This window comes from Podarcis liolepis, assembly GCF_965112155.1.
Source record: "Podarcis liolepis genome assembly, chromosome: 6".
NCBI classification, from domain to species: domain Eukaryota; kingdom Metazoa; phylum Chordata; class Lepidosauria; order Squamata; family Lacertidae; genus Podarcis; species Podarcis liolepis.
The window spans coordinates 84,392,329-84,412,666 of NC_139559.1; the positions used below are offsets into that span (position 1 = coordinate 84,392,329).

The following is a 20,338-nucleotide window of genomic DNA, read 5'->3' on the forward strand; positions in this document are numbered from 1 at the left end:
TTTTTCCTCCTAGAAAGTAAGGGGAAATGTCTGTGTGTGTTATGGAGGGAATGCCTACGGGTGGCATGCCTACGGATTTTCCTCCTCTAAAAACTACGTGCGTGTTATGGTCGGGTGCGTGTTATAGAGCGAAAAATACGGTAATTTCGTCTTGCGAGGCACCACTGTACTGGGAGCCAATGTAGGTATTTCAAGACCATTGTTAAACCGTCCTCTATTTGAAATGTTTTTTTCTAAGCAGGCACACAAGCCACCAGGACTTTCCTACTGTGGTGCAGTATACTGCATTGTTTATATATTTATTACTTCATGGAAAAAGCTGCTATGATTCAGTTTCGAAAGAATTTGTATTTCTCATAGTGCTTCCTTTTTGTCGTGATTTCTAAACCTCTTAGCCGTATATAAATTGGCGGTCTACTAACAGTATTTCTGCTTAAATCATCAAAAGAAGGCTCTTCCTGCAGGAAGCTTGGGACAAAAGAGTTTGCTAATTTTGCAACATCACTGCATTGCAGGTTTAATCGCCTTGGTTTTAAGGGGCTTATCCTTTGAAATGTTTTGATGTCAATAGCCCACCCCCCCCAACCCCCAGGACTAGAAGAAAAGAGTGCAATAATGTTCTAGTAAAATAAAAATAATTTATTAAAACATATCTGCTCTTCAAAAGGACAACTTCACTGAAGTTTGTCCTCAAGTCAGTACTTTCAGCATGGGTAGGAGTGTTCAACACAACCAGAGTCTACCTACACACACACACATACATACATGTCTACAGATGTTATTTTAAGTCTGGGCTAAGTTCTGCTTCATCTGCACCTTCGTGCAGGCAAACTTTGACCCCAGTTAACCAGCCAGTCAGCATGCTCTGTTTTAAGTCAGTCATCTCTGCATGAAACGATAACAGTTAACGTCAGAATTTATGTTGAGCAGTCGCACATCTGTGCAGAGATGCAAGCTCTGTAGGGAACCCGCATGAGGAACCCTATAAATTATTATAAGCTGCCAGTTGTTTAGGAAAAGTAGAGACAGCGAATTATTCAAAGCATTTTCTATGTCCCAGAAAAATTCGGTCTGCGCAGAGCTCCTCCAGAGCTTATTTATTTTAGCAAGGGAGGCTGATCTTATCTGGCTTAAGAGTGTCAACGCATCCATGTTGATAGATGGATCTGGATGACCCAAAATGCGTCAGACGCTCCTTGCCAACAGCATCTTTTTAATTAATTTTCCCTAGTAACTGGCCAGCAGTTTCACTTGGGTTTTCCTTGTGGACTATATTATTGCAGCGTGCTGGAATCTGAGAACTGCCAGAGTCAATATATGCCCACCCTCCGTGGAAACATATAAGTTACATTTGGGCAGATCTCCTGCACAATCAGTTCATTTCAGTCCATCCAGCCTGCAAAGACATGGGCTTCCTCCTTAACGGAAAAAAATTGGCACTCTTTTCCGTTTTGCTTCCTCTTCCCTCCCGGACTTGGAGTTCATGTCGCCTGAGGCTCCTTATGGATTGGCATTTTACACAACTTCTGGTAGAATTCAGACTCCAGGAACCGTGGATAGGAATTATTCTCCATCAAGCTGTAGACTCTCTTCTGGGCTGTGCTGAAGCAAGTGTCTGTTGCCTCTTGGAGGTTCTGAGCAATGGTATTCTTGGTCTGAAAGTCTATGTTGATCTGAAATTAAAGGAAAGAAAGAACATGAATTGCCCATTCCGGATCAGACCCAAGGAATCATTTAACCGAAACCTCTACTCAACAGTGGCTAGCCAGCTGCCTTGAGACATTCACAAAGATGAGTGACCTTCACCTGCAGCTTATTCCCAGGATCTAATAATATAAGGTAAACTGCCTCTAAATTTGGAGGCTGCATTCAACTGCTGTGACAAATGGTAACTGACAGAGAAATTCAGGAATGCATATAGGCCTAACTGTTTTCAAGTCATCAAAGCCAAAAGTCATTGCACCCTCTCTTGCAACAAGGAACTATGTTCCAGCATGATCACATATTTCTACAAGGCGGCCAAGCAATTTGTGGATGAGTAGAATTCTCCTATCCCTCTGTACTGTGAACACCAGTAGAATGAATATAGCTTGTTGAGTGGTGGCATTTTCCCTTTGGTACAGATTAAGGGGAGCTACAAACCCACCAGACTCATGGTAGCCAAGATTAGGGCTGGTGGTTTTAAATCCAGTGGGATTTTAACTGGGTAAATGATGCTACTCTTTTTTCTACTGGTAAAATACTTTGCACCAGTCGTGTAACATGATGCTTGGCTGTGTACAGACTCTGCAGGAAAGTGCCTTGTTGTGCTACGCTGCTACTTATATTAAGTGCTACCTAAAAATTAGATGTATGAGAGACCCTTTGGTGTCTGTTAAGTTTCCCATAGGCCTCACCTTAATGAGAATGTGATGTCCACTTTGGTCAGTTACAATCTCACAGCCTAAGAACATGTAGGGCCTATTTTAAGTTGCATTTTTCTTTTAATTGTGAACTCTGGACTGAAGCCCTAGGAGAATTGTATACGGAAACCAATATATCAGAACTGCCAGATCTGTATGGATTTAAACAAGAGTTCTGGAGCACGCGTTTATAGAGTAGCCTTCCCACAAGCTGGTGTTCTCTAGATATTTTAGACTTCAGACCTCATCAGCCCCAGCCAGCCTGCCCAATGATTAGGTATTTTGGTAGTTGTAGTCCAAAATATCTGGAAGCCACCATATTGAGGAAGGATACTATAAAATCTGCTCACAGACTAAACTTTCTTGTGGATTCTCAGTTATGATACAGTTGTTTTTCAAGTGGATTTCTTCCCTGGGAGTAAATTACAAATGCCAAATGAGTAGCAAAGTGAGCCTGGGAATGAGTATTCCTAATTCTTACGATGCCACTGAAAGGATAGAAAGTAATGAGAGAATGAAAAATAAATAACTTGGGAAGTTCTGCTTACCTCTTTGGGAGCTTCCTTTTCAATAAAGTCGCTGTAAATCTTCTTAGCCTTGGCGGTCATTTTCTGTGGGGACTTCGTTTTCTTGAAATCCTCACAAGCCAGCCAGAAGTCAATGTTCTCTTCACAAAACTCAGATTTCAAGAATGCTCTGAACGCTGCCAGACCATCTGCAAAGGAAGGTGAAAGAGATGGATTAGCTCAAAACATCCCAGGAATGCTGTGTGTATATATGCATTGCCTTCATAAGTCTCTCTCTTGTTCACTCTGCAACTTCCTTGGATCATTTAAATAAAAAGTACCAGAACTCGCCCCCACTTAAATGACCAGCCAATTTTACATTCTGCATCGTATTTTTTAAAGCAACTTGTGTTCTTTTCCAAGAAGCCTTGAAAGTGAAAGCAGGGGAAATATTCTACAATTTCTCCCCTGCCATTTTGAAATTGTATATTAACCTTTGGGTGTTTATGGAACTTCTGGAAGGTATCTGCAATGGAAAGGCTGACTCGAGAGTCCACTTGGCAGCAAATGCCATATAACTAATGAGAAGTCTGCATTTTTTCATTAACTTAGCAAGCAAAGGCATAGCGGCAGAGTGAACTGAGCTCCCATACAGGAGCTCATAGAGGAACAGATCAAAAATAGATCTTATCAATGGGAAATGTGCATCAGAGCATGGCACAAGGCAGGCGCTTTTCTTACTCATTATAACCAACAATACAGGCATCAGAGTGTAGTGTCTGCAGGAGACCTTACCCAAAGTTGACCAAAATCAATTAAAGGCTCCTAAATATTGCAGGAGCTTTGAATGGAACTAATAATGGGCACCTTGCAGCTTGGAGACTCTTAAATGCAGCACTCTAGTGGAAAAGACTACATTTTATGCCAGTGGTGCTACATCTGCATATGGCACAGAAAGTCCAAACAGTAATGGATACTAGCTGAAGTTGGAGGGCAATTGGCACCCCATAATAATCAGCTACTTGGCAGGTGCCTATTGGAAAAACCTGGATTACCCATCAAGGCATTTCGCAATCAGCCAGAAGAGTACGCGGGAGATTACAAGAATGGATTTTTAACAGCACCCAGCTGTTCTGCACGGCACAAGACTAAGGGTTAGTGGAGCCTGAATCTGTGCACAAGTGAACATGCGCACAACTGCTTTACTGTCCCATAGTGTGATTAATTGCAGGGCTTTTAAATGAGACTTTTCCTACAGTGTGCAAGAACCGCTCAGCACACCGCCTTGCCACGTGCAGGAAGAAACTGCCCTCTCTTTTCTTCACTGCAGATGTCTATTCTCCAGCTTACATAGTTCCAAAGGAATGCAAAGCCAGCTAAAAATACAGGCTAGTTATGGAACTGCAAAACAGGAGAGCTCTTGCCATGGGAAGCGCTGTGGAGTTATGCCTGGATAGAATTATGCTTTCTAGGAATATGGGTCCCAAAGCAGCCACAAACGCCCATGGGAACAGCTAACCCCTATCTTGCAGAGCCTCTTTTCCAGGAGAACCCTCACAAAAAGAGCCACTATTCTTGTGTGTTAATGTCTTGCTCATTAATTGAACTTACATTTGTTAGCAAGCAACTCATCAAATGCTTCCGACCATAGCTGGGCTTCCTCAGGAGACGGCCTGGAAGAAACAGGAGAAAAATAGGACGGTTATTATTACTGCTTTGGTGGCCTATTGCATAGATTTTTAAAAAATAAAAATATCCACTGGTGAGAAAAAGTGAGATGCATACCTAAGAAATGCCTTTTGCTGCCCCTTCTTGTTGGCCTTTGCAGTGGTAGAACTGGACGAGTTCTGCAGGAAGTAACTCAGCCGTGATTTCCAATCTTTCATGCTAAAAGAAAACAAAGAAAAATCAAGTTCAACTAACTGTACCCTTTGATTTTAAAGTGCAAAGAAGTCTGAATCTGCGGCTCATTAACATAAACTGAGTTCTGTTTTGCTTAACAAAATTCCCAGATTTTAATCTAGCACCCAATTTATGCCCAATAACTTCTTATCTCTGTAACCCAGCTGAGCTTCATATCTCAAGGCTTTTCATGACTGACAAATGTGTGATCAGACTTCCACAGAAAAGCATTATGCTTGAGCCCTGGTGGCCCACTCAAGCACATGCAAGTTAGTTCTTGCATATTCATTATTTGCTGAATGCATCTGCAAGACAACAAGGACCAATTACCGAGAACAATTTCAGCAGGATCAGAGATAAATTCTGAGAATAGGGAGTTCAATGCAAACATTATTATTTTTTTAAAATTACTTAGTCATGCCTCTTTCCCTTCACACAAAATGCTAGGCTTGTGAGAATTAAGTTGCAGACTCCCTGTTAGTAGAATGGCAGGACAAATGGTAAAAGGAATCTTATGCATGCTTCCTTGGTAGTAAATTCTGCTAACCCTAACAAGAAGACACACAATGGATCAGGTTCTGAATCTCGCTTTCCTGGTATCTGGAAATATCACTCGGGCTTTCAGTACAGTACCATAAAATATTTGCACGCTGCAGCCGATCTAATATTAGTACAATACTGCAAAATATCCTGATTGATTCTGCAGAAGATAGACAGCCAAGCCAACCTTGGCAACTCTATCCTGTAGCCAGGAGATGCAGAATGCATTTGAAACCATGCCAGGCAGCAGATACGATTTACAGGTTTTTCGATTTTGCACAGCAGGCATGCCCTGCAATATTTGAGAGACAATACTGACTCTTGTTTTTTAAAAAGCACAACGCCCCAAACATCAGCTGCCTTTTGCTCCAATGGGGAAAAACTTGTTTCACCAAGGGTTGGAGGGAGTACGACTGAATTGCCTACTTCCTCCTCAAGCTAAAACAAATGGAAAGACCCTTTTGAAAGGATAAATCGCCTCTCATACGCGCCAATTCTCAGTTCTTCATTCAGAATGTTTGCCGATCAGACTTCACAAAGATTCTTTTCCCATCCGGAATACAAAACTCCCGAGGCAACAGGATGCTAGGGTGCTTAAGTGCATGCAAAAACACCCTTTGTTAGACTGAAGCGCAACACTGCTTGGAATGAAAGACGATCCAGCCACAGCGAAGCAGTTTTAAGCCCCAGTCATTCCCATAGGAAGAGCATTTAGCCGCAATTCCTGGGAGCTTGTGGGGCGCTGCAAATTCCTGCCACCCTACAGACGTTTTCTATTAAGTCTCGCTGCAAACAGTGAGGCTGACTTCAGTAAGGAAACTTAAGGCTGAGCTGTAAGAGAGCACTCTAGGACATTCCCAACGGTCCTTTGCAAAACTGTTTCATGCCTGTCCCAAAAATCAATCACACTTGCAAGCCTTAGACTACGCTCCGCCGGTGCCGGAGAGTGCAAGCCTCTGAGCTGCACAGAACCCTTCACCCAAAACTGCTCTGCCTAACTCCCTAAACTTGCGACCAAAAAAGAAAGAAAGAAAATAAAACGAAACCAGAAGAAAAGAATGCACAGCATCCGCAGGGGGGGGGGAAGAAAACCCCTTTTACCACCTCCAGGATTAAGAGCAGAACTTTGCTCTAGCACGAAACATTCCGATCCAAAAAAAAAGAAATGTGGTTTACAAGTAGCCCCTTCTCCCTTAAAGAGAACTTGCCTTTCACCCATTGGATTTTTGCCTTTTAACTTACATGGTTCTCTTCATCTTCCCCTTTTTCTCTTCTTTGCTTTGGCAGTTGCTGGCGCTCCTCTCCATTGGGCTGCAGTTGTGCTGGAGAGCCAGAAACATTGCACTCTGCATAATCGGAATTTCCGCTTCGAGGTGCTTCCCCGAGCTCTGCTGCGAGATACTGTATCTGAGCTTTCGCCGGGGCTCGCCTTTTATATAGAGGAAGCCTGGCGAGGGCGGGGTTTCGGCCTCACGCCTTCCGCCCGCTGATTCGCTTTAGCGCAAGGGACACAAGCCAAAGACGCCTCCCAACTCAGGCGCTCGCCAGCCAGGCTCTGACGCAGGCAGTGCGCTCCCGTCTTGCACAAAAGCAGCCGGGCTGGTGCAAGCGCTTCCCTCCCCTCTTGCAATGCTTAATCTTTTGTTCTCCCCCCGTAACAACAAAAAAGACTTTTGAGAGACTCGCTTTTTTTGGCAGCTGGAAACGGGCGAAAAATAGACTTCACGAGCCGCCTGCAAATTGGGGATACGGTTGCAGGAGATAAAAATATTCCGGTGTCTTTTCTGCTTTGCAGCTAGGTGGATGGCGAGAGCCTTATATGGTGTTGATTTCATTTTATGAGGAGAGAACTTGCAAGAGACGGGAGCGGGGCTGGGGTGGACCCGCACATTTTAAATATCGGTAAATTCCCACCCACCTTTCATCAACAGCCTCAGATACTTAAACACACCGGGGAATAACACCCTGTGATATTTTTAGGTAACAGTTTCTAGGATCGTACACGTTTAGGCTGCAATCCGTTATGCGCAAACGATCTTTGTAGGACAAGCATCTCTTAAAGCACTAGCTCCTGGAAATGCAGTGTTTTAAACCTAGGCTGGAAGGGATTTTGCTCCCTTCATTTTTGGTGGGTAGTTTTGCACAACCTGCCTGTGCTTGCCTTTATCCCGTGTTGCTGTGTCTACAGAAAAATACTCCAATGAGCTACGAAAGTTTCTTATACTTAACCTGTTCCCTGGATGGAACCGAGGTTGCAGTGAGCCTCAAAAACACATGCACACACAATACAATGCACATTTAGTCAGTTAGGAAACCAGGTCAGTTTGGGACTTAGATCTGAACCAGGGTTCAGATTCCACTGCACCCCAAAGACTGATTACTGGCTTGATTTCAGACTGCGTATTCTCAGTGTTAGGTTCACATGTTCACAAGAGAAATGACAACTGAGACCTGCAAAAAATAAAAAGGAAGGAAGGTCGCAGTGTCCTTTTCAGACAACTCTTCCAGGACACTCCATTTCAGCCACATAAGGCTTGGCACTCTGAGAATCATAATTAATTTGGTATTAGTGGGCTATATCAAGACAGATTTTTCCTTTTCTCTTTGATCTCCACAAATCAGTTAACAGAATCTTCAATATTATTTTTTGTTAAAGAAGGGGGGCGCTCTTTAATTTCCCTTGTCTTTATGCTTGCACTTTGCTCAGAAATCTGGATCTATTCCTTGCTATGAAGATCTTTGGCCAGCAGAGTCTGATCTGAGACTTTTGGTCTAACATCATTTAGGCATGTAGTATTTCACATTTCCCTCCCTGCTTTACTACTTGTTTGTCCTGAAACTTTTCTCTGAGAGGATACATTAAAAAAAAAAAAAGACAGAAAAAAAGAGGAAATGCAGGGGGACATTACTTGTCGGGAGTATTATATAACGCAAAATGGTTGCGTGCTCAGTCTTGTCTCACTATCGCTTCCACTACTGCTTTCTCCAGACATTGACTGCAAAATGTTGCATCAGAATCAGCCCACAGTAAGAGAGCTTGTCTCGGTTTTTGAGCAGTTGGGAAAATACCAGCTACCGTGGGAAAGAGTAGCAATGTCACGTTGTAGGGGAGTGGGCACAATAATCCCCTGGGTGAACTTTTCACCCAACTTGGATGGCTTCAAAGAAGGATTAGACAAATTCATAGAGGGTCAGGCTATCAGTGGCTACCAGCCAAGCCGGGTATATTTTACTGCCACTGTTGGAGGCAGCATGCCTTTGAATGCCAACCGCTGGGACTCCCAGCTGGGGAGAATATCTTTAGAATAGTAGAATTATAGAGTGGAAGTTCAACCCCCTGCAGGAATATGCAGCTATCCCATACAAGGATTGAACCTGCAACCTTGGCATTTTCAGCACAACGCTCTGGCATTGTCGCACTCAGGTCCTGCGTTCAGACTTCTCAAAGGCAGCTGGTTATTATTATTATTTTATTTATATCTATTAGTCACTTTGTTGTTGTTTAGTCGTGTCTGACACTTCGTGACCCCATGGACCAGAGCACACCAGGCACTCCTGTCTTCCACTGCCTCCCGCAGTTTGGTCAAACTCATGCTGGTAGCTTTCAGAACACTGTCCAACCATCTCATCCTCTGTCGTCCCCTTCTCCTTGTGCCCTCCATCTTTTCCAACACCAGGGTCTTTTCCAGGGAATCTTCTCTTCTCATGAGGTGGCCAAAGTATTGGAGTCTCAGCTTCAGGATCTGTCCTTCCAGTGAGCACTCAGGGCTGATTTCCTTAAGAATGGAGAGGTTTGATCTCCTTGCAGTCCATGGGACTCTCAAGAGTCTCCTCCAGCACCAGAATTCAAAAGCATCAATTCTTCGGCAATCAGCCTTCTTTATGGTCCAGCTCTCAATTAGTCACTTTACTATTATTCTGCTCTGGTCAGACCTCACCTGGAGTACTGTGTCCAGTTCTGGGCACCACAGTGCAAGAAGGACACTGACAAACTGGAACGTGTCCAGAGGAGGGCAACCAAAATGGTCAAAGGCCTGGAAACGACGCCTTATGAGGAACGGCTAAGGGAGCTGGGCATGTTTAGGCTGGAGAAGAGGAGGTTAAGGGGTGATATGATAGCCATGTTCAAATATATAAAATGATGTCATATAGAGGAGGGAGAAAGGTTGTTTTCTGCTGCTCCAGAGAAGCGGACACGGAGCAATGGATCCAAACTACAAGAAAGAAGATTCCACCTAAACATTAGGAAGAACTTCCTGACAGTAAGAGCTGTTCGACAGTGGAATTTGCTGCCGAGGAGTGTGGTGGACTCTCCTACTTTGGAGGTCTTTAAGCAGAGGCTTGACAACCATATGTCAGGAGTGCTCTGATGGTGTTTCCTGCTTGGCAGGGGGTTGGACTCGATGGCCCTTGTGGTCTCTTCCAACTCTATGATTCTATGATTCTATGATTCTAATAAACAAAATGACACAAAGCGACTTACAAACACAACAGAAATATTAAAACCAATGAACAAACACAATGTATAGAAACAACAACAACAACAACAAAATTAAACACATTGACACAAGACAAATCTAGCAGATCCTAGAAAGCTACAAATTCTTTAAAACCCTTTAAACTAAAGGCTAAAGGTAAAGGACCCCTGGATGGTTAAGTCCAGTCAAAGGCGACTATGGGGTTGTGGCGCTCATCTCGCTTTCTGGCCGAGGGAGCCAGTGTTTGTCCATAGACAGCTTTCAGGGTCACATGGCCAGCATGACTAAACCGCTTCTGGTGCAACAGAACACTGTGATGGAAACCAGAGCTCATGGAAACGCCATTTACCTTCCCGCTACAGCGGTACCTATTTATCTACTTGTACTGGCATGTTTTTGAACTGCTGGGTTGGCAGGAGCTGGGACAGAGCAATGGGAGTTCATCTGTTGCAGGGATTTGAACCACTGACCTTCTGATTGGCAAGCCCAAGAGGCTCAGTGGTTTAGACCATAGCGTCACCTGCGTCAAAAGCCTGGGTTAAAAGAAAAGTTTTTGCCTGAGTCTCAAAATTGACAGAGAAGGTTCCAGGTGAACTTCTTGGATGAGAATATTCCACAAGTAGGGAGCCACCACTGAAAAGGCCCTTTCTCATATCGCCACCCCGTGGACCCGCCATAGAAGGGACACATGGAGTAGGGGCTTAGATAAGGATTGCAGGTCTGGGGATATTGGAGTCCTGAGTAATGTAAGGTTTCATAGGTTAAAAACCTTCCCTTTGATCTGAGCCTAGAAATGGCTTGGTAGCCAGTACATCGGGTCAGGATTGGTGTTATATACTTAGAGCAGCTTGAATCCTGCACAAACGGCAGTTTCCATATTGTCTTCAAAGGCAGTGCCTTGTATCACACATGTCCAGCTAGGGGTGTAGCTGGGCCACCAGTCAAAGCTGATGGAAGGAAATCTGTGCTATGTAAGACCACCTGAGCCTCAAGCAACAGTGATAGATCCAGTAGTACCATCTACTCCAGGGGTCGGCAAGCCTTGCCGGGCATGGGCCGGATCACTCCCGTGGAGATCCTCTGTGGGCCAGACTGGCTCAGCGCAACACCAGAAATCACATATGTCTACAGCACTGGAAATCGCTTATGCACATGCCCAGACGCCAAAGATCGGGGGTGCGTAGAAGCGATTTTCGGTGTCTGGGCATGCACAGAAGCGATTTCCAGAGCCGTGGAAGAGAGTCCCTGCGCTGCGTTGCACCGGTTTAGCGCAGTGCGTGGGGACTCGCCAAGCAGGCGGTTCAGTTCGGGGGCGGCTCGGGGGCCAGTTAAATGGCCTCCATTGGCTGCTTCCGGCCCATGGGCCTTAGGTTGCCGACCCCTGATCTACTCTTCAAGCATAGGCCATCTCCCATCCATCTCGCCTAGGAACCAATCTTTTCTTTTCTTTTCCTTTTCTTTTTTTAAAGAGAAGATTTTATTGGCTTTTTCTTTTTTTTTGCTTTTTTATTTTTGAGAAGAAGAGTTTGGATTTGATATCCCGCTTTATCACTACCCTAAGGAGTCTCAAAGCGGCTAACAATCTCCTTTCCCTTCCTCCCCCACAACAAACACTCTGTGAGGTGAGTGGGGCTGAGAGACTTCAAAGAAGTGTGGCTAGCCCAAGGTCACCCAGCAGCTGCATGTGGGGGAGTGGGGAAGCGAACCCGGTTCACCAGATTACGAGTCCGCTGCTCTGAACCACCACACCACACTGGCTCATGATTTTATTGGGTTTTTACAGTTTTATATTCAATCAAATAACACAATATAAGATTTGTCATATAAAAGAAAACGAACCCCCACCCGTGACTTTTCCCTCAACTTCCCCTTCTGTTCTTTAAAATATTTACTACTTCTACTGAATTATTATCTTCTTTTTATAATCTTACACCTTAATGCTCTTATTTTCTTATCAGTTTTATACCAAATTTTCCTTCATGATTACATCTTACAGTCTATTTCATTCCATGTTGTCCTTACTTAACCTTTTCTCTGATTTTCTTACTTGTACGTGTTTAATCTAAGCCTGCTCATGAGTTCACATCTTTACAGTATTTCTGTAAATATAACATAAAAGGGGGAACCAGTCTTTTCTTGATTAAGCTTCTGTTGGCCATTGTTGTTATAGGCTGATCCACAGGCACTACTTAAATTCTTAACTCGATTGCCTTGGGACAACTCAACAATTCCCAGCAGACCCAGTGGGAGTAAGTGACTGAATATGAATGGATTTTTTATAGTTTATGGGGGGTGGGTACACTCATCCAGTTTGCCGGATTCCGAACAATTGCCTCCTAAGGATTAAAGGTAAAAAGGGTAATTAATAAAGCCAGTAGCTTAGATGGTTGAGCAATCTCTCTCAGACTTGGCTAATTGACATGTGACAAAACTTGGAAGTGAGAACAACCACCCATTTATTAAGAGCAGACAAACCAGTTGGGCTTAAAATAGGAACAACCTGAAACCTAGCTCTAAACCTTACCCAGAATAGAACAAATGGAAAGGTTGGGAGTCATGCACGTAACTAAACACAACTCCTGATCATCCTAACTTCCTGTTATCCTAACACAGGCCTCCCTTCTGCTGTTATTTTCAGTGGTTTTTAGCGCTCCTTGACTTTCTGCACTTTTCAAGAGCCATTTGGCTTGATTTTCAAGTTCCCTTCTGTTTCTCTTCGTTTGGAACTACCTTGTCAATTGTTGCTATTACTATTATTAGTAGCAGTAGTATCTTTATTAAAAAGGAACATTTTTTTCCAGATATGGAAAGATGATAAAGTCCCGACCACAGAAGAATGGCAGATTAAGTTGATGGATTACGCCGCAATGGCAAAAATGACCGGAAGGATCAGAAATCAGGAAGTCCAACATTTGAATAAGGAATGGGGAAAATTTATAATTTATCTTTAAAAAATGTTAAAATGCTGAGTAGGATTGGAATAACACTTGTAGTTTAATGGTGAGTTTTGGATATAATGGAGGTGTAAAAGATTTGGATTATTATTATAGGTGCAGGAGGAAATGACCCACAGAGGGGAGGAGAGAAGTCCAGCAGATTCTTTGTGGTTGTTGTTTAGTCGTTTAGTCATGTCCGACTCTTCGTGATCCCATGGACCAGAGCACGCCAGGCACTCCTGTCTTCCACAGCCTCCTGCAGTTTGGTCAAACTCATGTTGGTAGCCTTGAGAACACTGTCCAACCGTCTTGTCTTCTGTCATCCCCTTCTCCTTGTGCCCTCCATCTTTCCCAACATCAGGGGCTTTTCCAGGGAGTCTTCTCTTCTCATGAGGTGGCCAAAGTATTGGAGCCACGATCTGTCCTTCCAGTGAGCACTCAGGGCTGATCTCCTTAAGAATGGAATCTTGCTTTTATGATGTATGTTGTATATGCAATTGTAAAACTTTAATTTGAAAAACCAAATATTTTTTTAAAAAAAATTAACAATTTTATTTAATTATTGAAATAAGAAATGAAACTTCACTGATTAACTGACAAAAGAGCAAAGTAGAAATAATGGTGACATCATTTTCTTCCATTCCTGTGCAGTCAAGCTATATCCCCTACAGTCATACCTCTGGTTGTGAACATGATCCGTGCGGGAGGCACATTCGCAACCCGCAGCGTTCGCAGCCTGAAGCGCTGCGTCCGTGCATGTGCTTGATGTGATTTGGTTATTCTGCGCATGCGCGAGCGCAGAAACCGGAAGTAACCTATTCAGGTACTTCCGGGTTCTGCATGGTCTGCTACCCAAAAACGTGCAACCCCCTGGGTTCGTAACCCAAGGTATGACTGTATTAGGGTAATGGCTTGTTCCATACAGCTTTTCTAGAAATACTAGAAGATGCTCCGGAATTGCTGTGGCTCAACTCTACCTGCTACAGCTTGTAATGAGTGAATGCAGGGAAATGGCTAATAGTTTGCTGCAACATATTCACAAGCCATCCATTTTTCCTCTTCCCCATTCCTTAACTAAAAATAAATACATAAATAAAAAGAAACCTGTATCACAGAAAGAGACTCACTGCTGCTTGCTTGCTTTCTCTATCTTTTTTTTATAATAATTTTTATTAGTTTTTTAACACATATTTAACACAAACAAAACACAATACAATAACAAACAAACACATAAACATGTAAAATTTCAAAACCTTCTTTTCTTGAACCCTGTTTCTCCGACTTCCCCATACCTTCCCTTTCTGCATCCCTATTTTTAAATTTCTTCCAGCAAATCCTCACTTCAGAATTTAACTAATTAACCTTTTACTCCTCCTGTCTTTACCAAATCAATACAGCTGTAACCTCTTAATTTCCCTAGCCTTGGCGTTTTAGCATTCATTTATTTTATAATAGTTCTTAAGATAGACTTTGAATTTCTTCCAATCTTCCTCCACCGTCGCTTGCTTTCTCTATCAAGGTCACAAAGCAACCAAGTCTAAACTAAACAAGCTTTTCAAAGTAGGAAACACTCCCTGTTGCTTCTCTGGCCTTCAGGGACACAGCTCTGAGTATACTCAGAACCAATGCACAATTCTGATAGTCTAATTCAGGGTTTCCTAGCTGTTTTTGGACTACAATTCCCATCATCCCTGACCTACTAGCTAGGAAACCCTGGTCTCACGCTACCACACAGGACTTGTTTTGGTCATAGTCCTGATTACTTCCATATCTGCCACATTGGCCGTGCTGGGCTTTCATACCAGAGCCGACTTTCCAGCAGCCCAATCAACCCACATGCTTTTTCTGCAGGGAGACAACTTTAGGGTTGGCTGAGTGGTGCAGAAAGCTGATTGGCCACAGAACAGGCGATGGACAGAAATGCCTCTGTAAGTTCAAGGAAGAATAACACAGATGGGGAATGGGAAGGTGTGTGTGGCTTTGAGATTTTTGAGGAGAATTTTTTTTAATTGTTTGACATTTTCAGTGAGAGGGCTGTGCCCCAGCCTCCACTGACTGTTAAGTGTGCATGGCATGTTTTTTGTTGTATTTTATTCTGGGAACTGCCCTGAGATCTGTTGATGAAGATATATAAAATTGATTGATTGATTGATTGATTGATTGATATTCCAGAGCAGGAGTTTGGCACCAATAACCCTCCAGATATTGCTGGACTGCAACTCCCATAATCTCTGAGCATTGGGCCATGCCCACTGGGGCAGATGAGAATTGTTTTCCAACCTCATCTAAGAACCACAGATCTCCCCATCTCTGGGTCTGGAGTAATAAGCAGGAAACAGGTTTTCAACACATAAAAAACCACTACAATTCAAACCGGGGGCCGGGAACTTCCTGATGTCCCCGGACTACAACTCCTTGCCCATTGGCTGTGATGGCTGTGAGGGACTGGAGAGCAGAAACATTTGGAAAATAATAGAGATGGAGAGACAGAAGATGACTGCATCAAGATAGAGGCTTCAAGTTCTTGTCTGGCCATGAAAAAGTTGCTTTCTTTCACCTAACTTACAGAGTTGCAAGGTTATTGTGAGTCGCCCTGATGATCTGGCACCATAACATGATAAAACAGACGTGTGAAATTCAGCAATTGAAAACATTTCTTTAAAAAAGAAAAAGAAACAGCCAACCTCTGCTATCTATAAAAAGCACTCATATTTTCATTGTGTCGCAATGGAGTTTAGTTCTGAGGATGGTCATCTTCGTAAGAAAAAGACAGTAGAAAATAATAAATAAAGACACATTTGGAATTCACGAATACTCTGGAAACTTTTCTTCCTTTGGAAAACAAACAATGTTTGACACCCGGGATATCCTCATACATATTTGGCATCCTTTGGCGAATGGAGTCTCTCACTGTGCCTTATATGTTTGCTTTACCATTTAACTGTATGCCTTTTTATTGCTCTTTTTCAATTAACCATAAAATTGAAAGTGCCCGTGAAAAAAAGATTTTAACCATCTTTTTACAGAGGAGAACAGCAAACACATCTGTGGGAGTGGAGTCCGCTGAAAACAGGATTATGAAGATTTTATATATATATAAATCTACTTGAACACTGCTGACTCTGTTGATTAAAATAGAAATATATGGGCTTTCCTCTAGCACAGTTTTTAAATTAAAACAATATGGCAATAACATGGCTAGTTATAAATAGGTTATTGCATTTTTATTCTGAACTGTGGGCAATGTATGTTTTCTCCAATTAGAGTGGTTTGCTGCAGTTAAACATTTAAGGTTGCAATCCCATGCACAGTTGCCTGAAAGTCAGTCCTCTTGAATACAGTCAATTGCAGCATAATGCAGTTTTTTGTTGGGTTGGGATGAGAAGCTTTTATTGAGTTTTGAAAAAATAAGACATGCACGTGTGTGTGTGTGTGTGTGTGTGTGTGTGTGTGTGTGTGTGTGTGTAGGTTGACAAACTGTTTGTCAGTTTCAACAACACCGGGTCCTATGCTAGGAATTAATTTGAAGATGTGATAAAGTGTCATTCTTCTGAGTTAACTTTTCAGTTAAAATCTTCCTTGGAAGCACTATGCTCAATTAAAAAGGGTTTTAATGGTATCAGAGATGCTAATGGAATTGCACTGGGCTGAGCAAATTACAATTTAGCTTTCCCCCCCGCTTTCCTTCCTTCCTTGATGCCTTCATGCTTTTTTTCTCCACAGAAAAGTCAGATACCCACAGCCAGAAGTTTGTAGGGTTTTGCTTTGAATAACCCTCAGAGCATGAATTCCAGGCTTACCCCACCACACCCTCTACTGGTTAAGGTTTTTCTAGCAAGAGTTAACATGTTTGGAAACAGCAAGATGAGCACAGACTAGGTGACTGGGGCACTGCCCCACCAACCTCAGTCAAGGTCCGGCTATCTTGGACCTATGGGATGCGGGTGGTGCTGTGGTCTAAACCACTGAGCCTCTTGGGCTTGCTGATCAGAAACTTGGTGGTTCGAATCCCTACAATGGAGTGAGCTCCTGTTGCTCTGTCCCAGCTCCTGCCAACCTAGCAGTTCAAAAGCACGCCAGTGCAAGTAGATAAATAGGTACCGCTGCGGCGGGAAGATAAACGGCGTTTCTGTGCGCTCTGGTTTCCGTCATGGTGTTCCGTTGCACCAGAAGCAGTTTAGTCATGCTGGCCACATGACCCGGAAAGCTGTCTGTGGACAAATGCCGGTTCCCTTGGCCTGAAAGCGAGATGAGTGCTGCAACCTCATAGTTACGTTTAATTAGACGTAACTGTCCAGGGGTCCTTTACCTACCTACCTATCCTGGACTTGGACCCTCTTGCCTTCTTATTTACATCTGGCTAGACAGAGGGTGGTGCTGGCTCTCAGCATCCTCCTCCTTTAGTCTCAGGCGTTGCTCTTGTATGACCCGGCAGGGAGGAGGGTGGAGACGAATCTGGAATTAGTTGGATCTGTTGCCAATCCGTGCCTTTGGCTCCATCAATTCCTGGTCTCCTGGCCTTCCACCCCACCAGTTCCAATGGGCACCAGCCACCACTGACAAAGAGCAGATCTCCAGTACAGATTTGGTATAATAAGATAGTGGCTTATCTTGGTGATAGTAGTGGTTAGGAATTTTGAACAGAGACTTTTCAGTACATCACCAAACGACCATTCCTAGGATACTTTGTGGGAATCTATTACTGTTCACATAAGTATATAGTCTAGGTTGGGTGAGAGCCTGTGTGGTGTAGTGGTTAAGAGCAGTGGACTCGTAATCTGGTGAACTGGGTTCGCTTCCCCGCTCCTCCACATGCACCTGCTGGGTGACCTTGAGCTAGTCACACTTCTTTGAAGTCTCTCAGCCCCACTCACCTCACAGAGTGTTTGTTGTGGGGGAGGAAGGGAAAGGAGAATGTAAGCCACTTTGAGACTCCTTTGGGTAGTGATAAAGCGGGATATCAAATCCAAACTCCTCCTCCTCCTCCTCCTCCTCCTCCTCCTCCTCCTCTTCTTCTTCTTCTTCTTCTTCTTCTTCTTTGGTACACCTCAGAGTACCTCAGGAGTAACAACATTGCCATGTATTGGACTATTTGCCCATCTGGTTCTGTTTTCTGTACACTAAGGATGAGATAATCTGCCAATTTCAGTTTATTTCAGCTTTTCGTGTTTCAGTTCAGTTCAGTTCTCTACATTTCTACCCCAGTTTGTGATATTTTTTTTTAAAAAATGGCCTCTTGAACATTTGTCAGCATTTGTGAATTTCTCCTACTGTGCACATTTTTTCATATGCAATTTTCGCCAATTTTATATGCACATTTTTGCAAAGCCATTTCCCCTCATACGATGCATTTTTGTCTTTTATTTTCACTAACATGCATTCATGTGCACATTTTACCACAGTGTGTGCATTTCTGTACACATTCCTTGGCTGGAGAACTGCAATGCAAAATTTGGAGAAGTGTTTCCGCCTGCATATTTTTTCAGAAAATATAAATTTGGTACGTTTGCCTTTAAATACAAACTAAATTGAATTTCTACCCCATCCTGAGACTACACTAACTGGGACCAGATTTCATAGACTTAACTGAAGGTGGTAGGGATGAAACCTGGGAACGATTATATTCAAAGCTCTAGTACTGTGCTGTGGGGCATCCCCATATATGTTCCTGGCACCAGAGTTAGCCCCAGAACAAACACAAAGTGACTTCTGTCGGCGTCGGATGGAGCCTTTAATAAGCCTTCCACTCAGTGTTAACACTCTATTTGTGGAATTTTGCTGAAGATTATTTTCTGCCTTTACTTTTCCCACCAGTGGATGTGTCACTGACGTCAAGCGTCTCCTGATTCACTGATGGATACTGCAAAAGAGATCCAGGCTGGAGATTAGAAAATGATCCTCTCGGTTAGGTAAGCCCAGGAAATTACCAGGATCTTATCCCAGTCCTTATAGGATAGATGTTTCTCTTTTTTTCTCGACTCCCTCACTGCCTGATAGCTTATGTTCCAGCTAATCCCTGGAGTTAGTCGAGGAGGCTGGAGGCAGAGAGGGTAGGGATCATGCACAGTGTGGGTGATGCTGCTGCTGTCGTCCATGTGGGAGTCTGCTGCAGCTTCTTCGTTTCAAATAATAGATGGGTGCTGAATCACTTGAGTGGAATCAGAGGGTGCTCATGTGAAAGTGAGAGTCACAGGAGGAGCAAGAGGAGGTTAAAGATAAACATCAGAACAAAGTTTCAGTGGTGGCTCCCCACTTGTGGAAAGCTCTTCCCAAGAGGGTATGTCTGATGCAATCACTGGCTGTGTAGGCACCATACATTTAAAATACTTATTTATTTTTTGCTTTGGTTTTAAATTGCTGTTGCCTTTTATAGTGGGGAACAATTTACACATCAAACAAATCTACTGTAATTTTTCGTGTATAAGACTAGGATTTTTCTTTAAAAGTTATGTTTAAAATTGGGGGTTGTCTTATACACAGATAGTGTATCCCCCCCATTTTCTTAATTTGGAGTCCCCCCCAAAGGGGGTGTGTTATACACGGTGAGTGTGTGTGTTATACATGGAAGGACAGTCCACAGGGCATCAATGGTGTCTCTGAAAATTTTTACACATCACTTGGGAAGACAGGTGAACTAATATCAGTGTACTGGAAGAAGTGAAGATCACCAGTGTTGAAGCAATGATTCCTCAACATCAGCTTCATTGGACTGGTCATGTTGTGTGGATGCCTGATTACCTTCTTCCAAAGCAACTACTCTATTCCGAACTTAAAAATGGAAAGCGTAATGCTGGTGGTCAACAAAAGAGGTTTAAAGACTGTCTCAATGCAAATCTTAAAAAATGTAGTATAAACACCGACAACTGGGAAACACTGGCCTGAGAGCGCTCCAATTGGAGAATAGCTTTGGGCTTTGAAGATGCTCGAACTCATGACAAATGGGAGAAATGTGCTAAGAGGAAAGCACACTTGGCAAATCCACACCGTGATCAGCTCCTGCCCAGAAACCAATGTCCCCACTATGGAAGGACGTGTGGATCCAGAATTGGCCTCCACAGTCACTTACGGATTCATTGTTAAAACCGTGTTTATGGAAGACAATCTTACTTGTCTACGAGTGATCGCCAAAGAAGAAAAAGAATACATGGAAAAATACGGTAATTTAAACCTAACCTATTTGATGATCCAGCCATAAGCCCAGCATCTTAAACTCTTTTTTATTTGCATGGGAGTGATTCTGGGACATGCTCAACTCCTTAGCTGCATCCAGTGGCATAATGGTGCTTCATGTTGGTTTAGCCTGTTTTATTATGGAAATACAAGGGGGAGGGGAAGTACAAGCAATATTTCAACCCATGTCCTCAGTACGAATGTAGGAGGACCTGCTCTCAGCTTCCACGGTCTTGCAAATATGTGTTAGAGGCCTGGGATGATTATACCTGGTGTGTAGAAAGTAAAAATGACATTATTTGACTATGATCATTTAAGGCATTTTTCAGACTCTCAGTGTATTATCTCAAAAGCTATCACAGTATCTCCCTTTCCTACCCCCTTCCCCGCACTGCAAAATTTAG

The 20,338-nt window shown here is 43.2% G+C and overlaps 1 protein-coding gene and 1 long non-coding RNA gene across 3 annotated transcripts in view; both read right to left on the minus strand.

Moving 5' to 3' along the window:
- The window catches only part of LOC310708495, a 227,006-nt gene that overhangs the window by 147,085 nt on the left and 59,583 nt on the right, over positions 1 to 20,338 (minus strand). The window lies entirely within an intron of this gene.
- RGS2 (regulator of G protein signaling 2) lies at positions 619 to 6,763 on the minus strand. Of its 2 annotated transcripts, XM_083510831.1 has the most exons (6): positions 5,762 to 6,755; positions 5,026 to 5,716; positions 4,694 to 4,974; positions 4,520 to 4,581; positions 2,951 to 3,117; positions 619 to 1,673 (listed from the first exon to the last, which is right to left on the minus strand). In XM_083510831.1, exons 3-6 carry the CDS (start codon positions 4,792 to 4,794, stop codon positions 1,482 to 1,484), a joined length of 522 nt encoding a protein of 173 aa, XP_083366957.1. In that variant the 5' UTR covers positions 4,795 to 4,974; positions 5,026 to 5,716; positions 5,762 to 6,755; the 3' UTR covers positions 619 to 1,481. The 2 variants fall into 2 exon arrangements, with proteins under 2 accessions (XP_083366957.1, XP_083366956.1); XM_083510830.1 differs by lacking the exon at positions 5,026 to 5,716 and having other exon boundaries at positions 4,694 to 4,795; positions 6,593 to 6,763.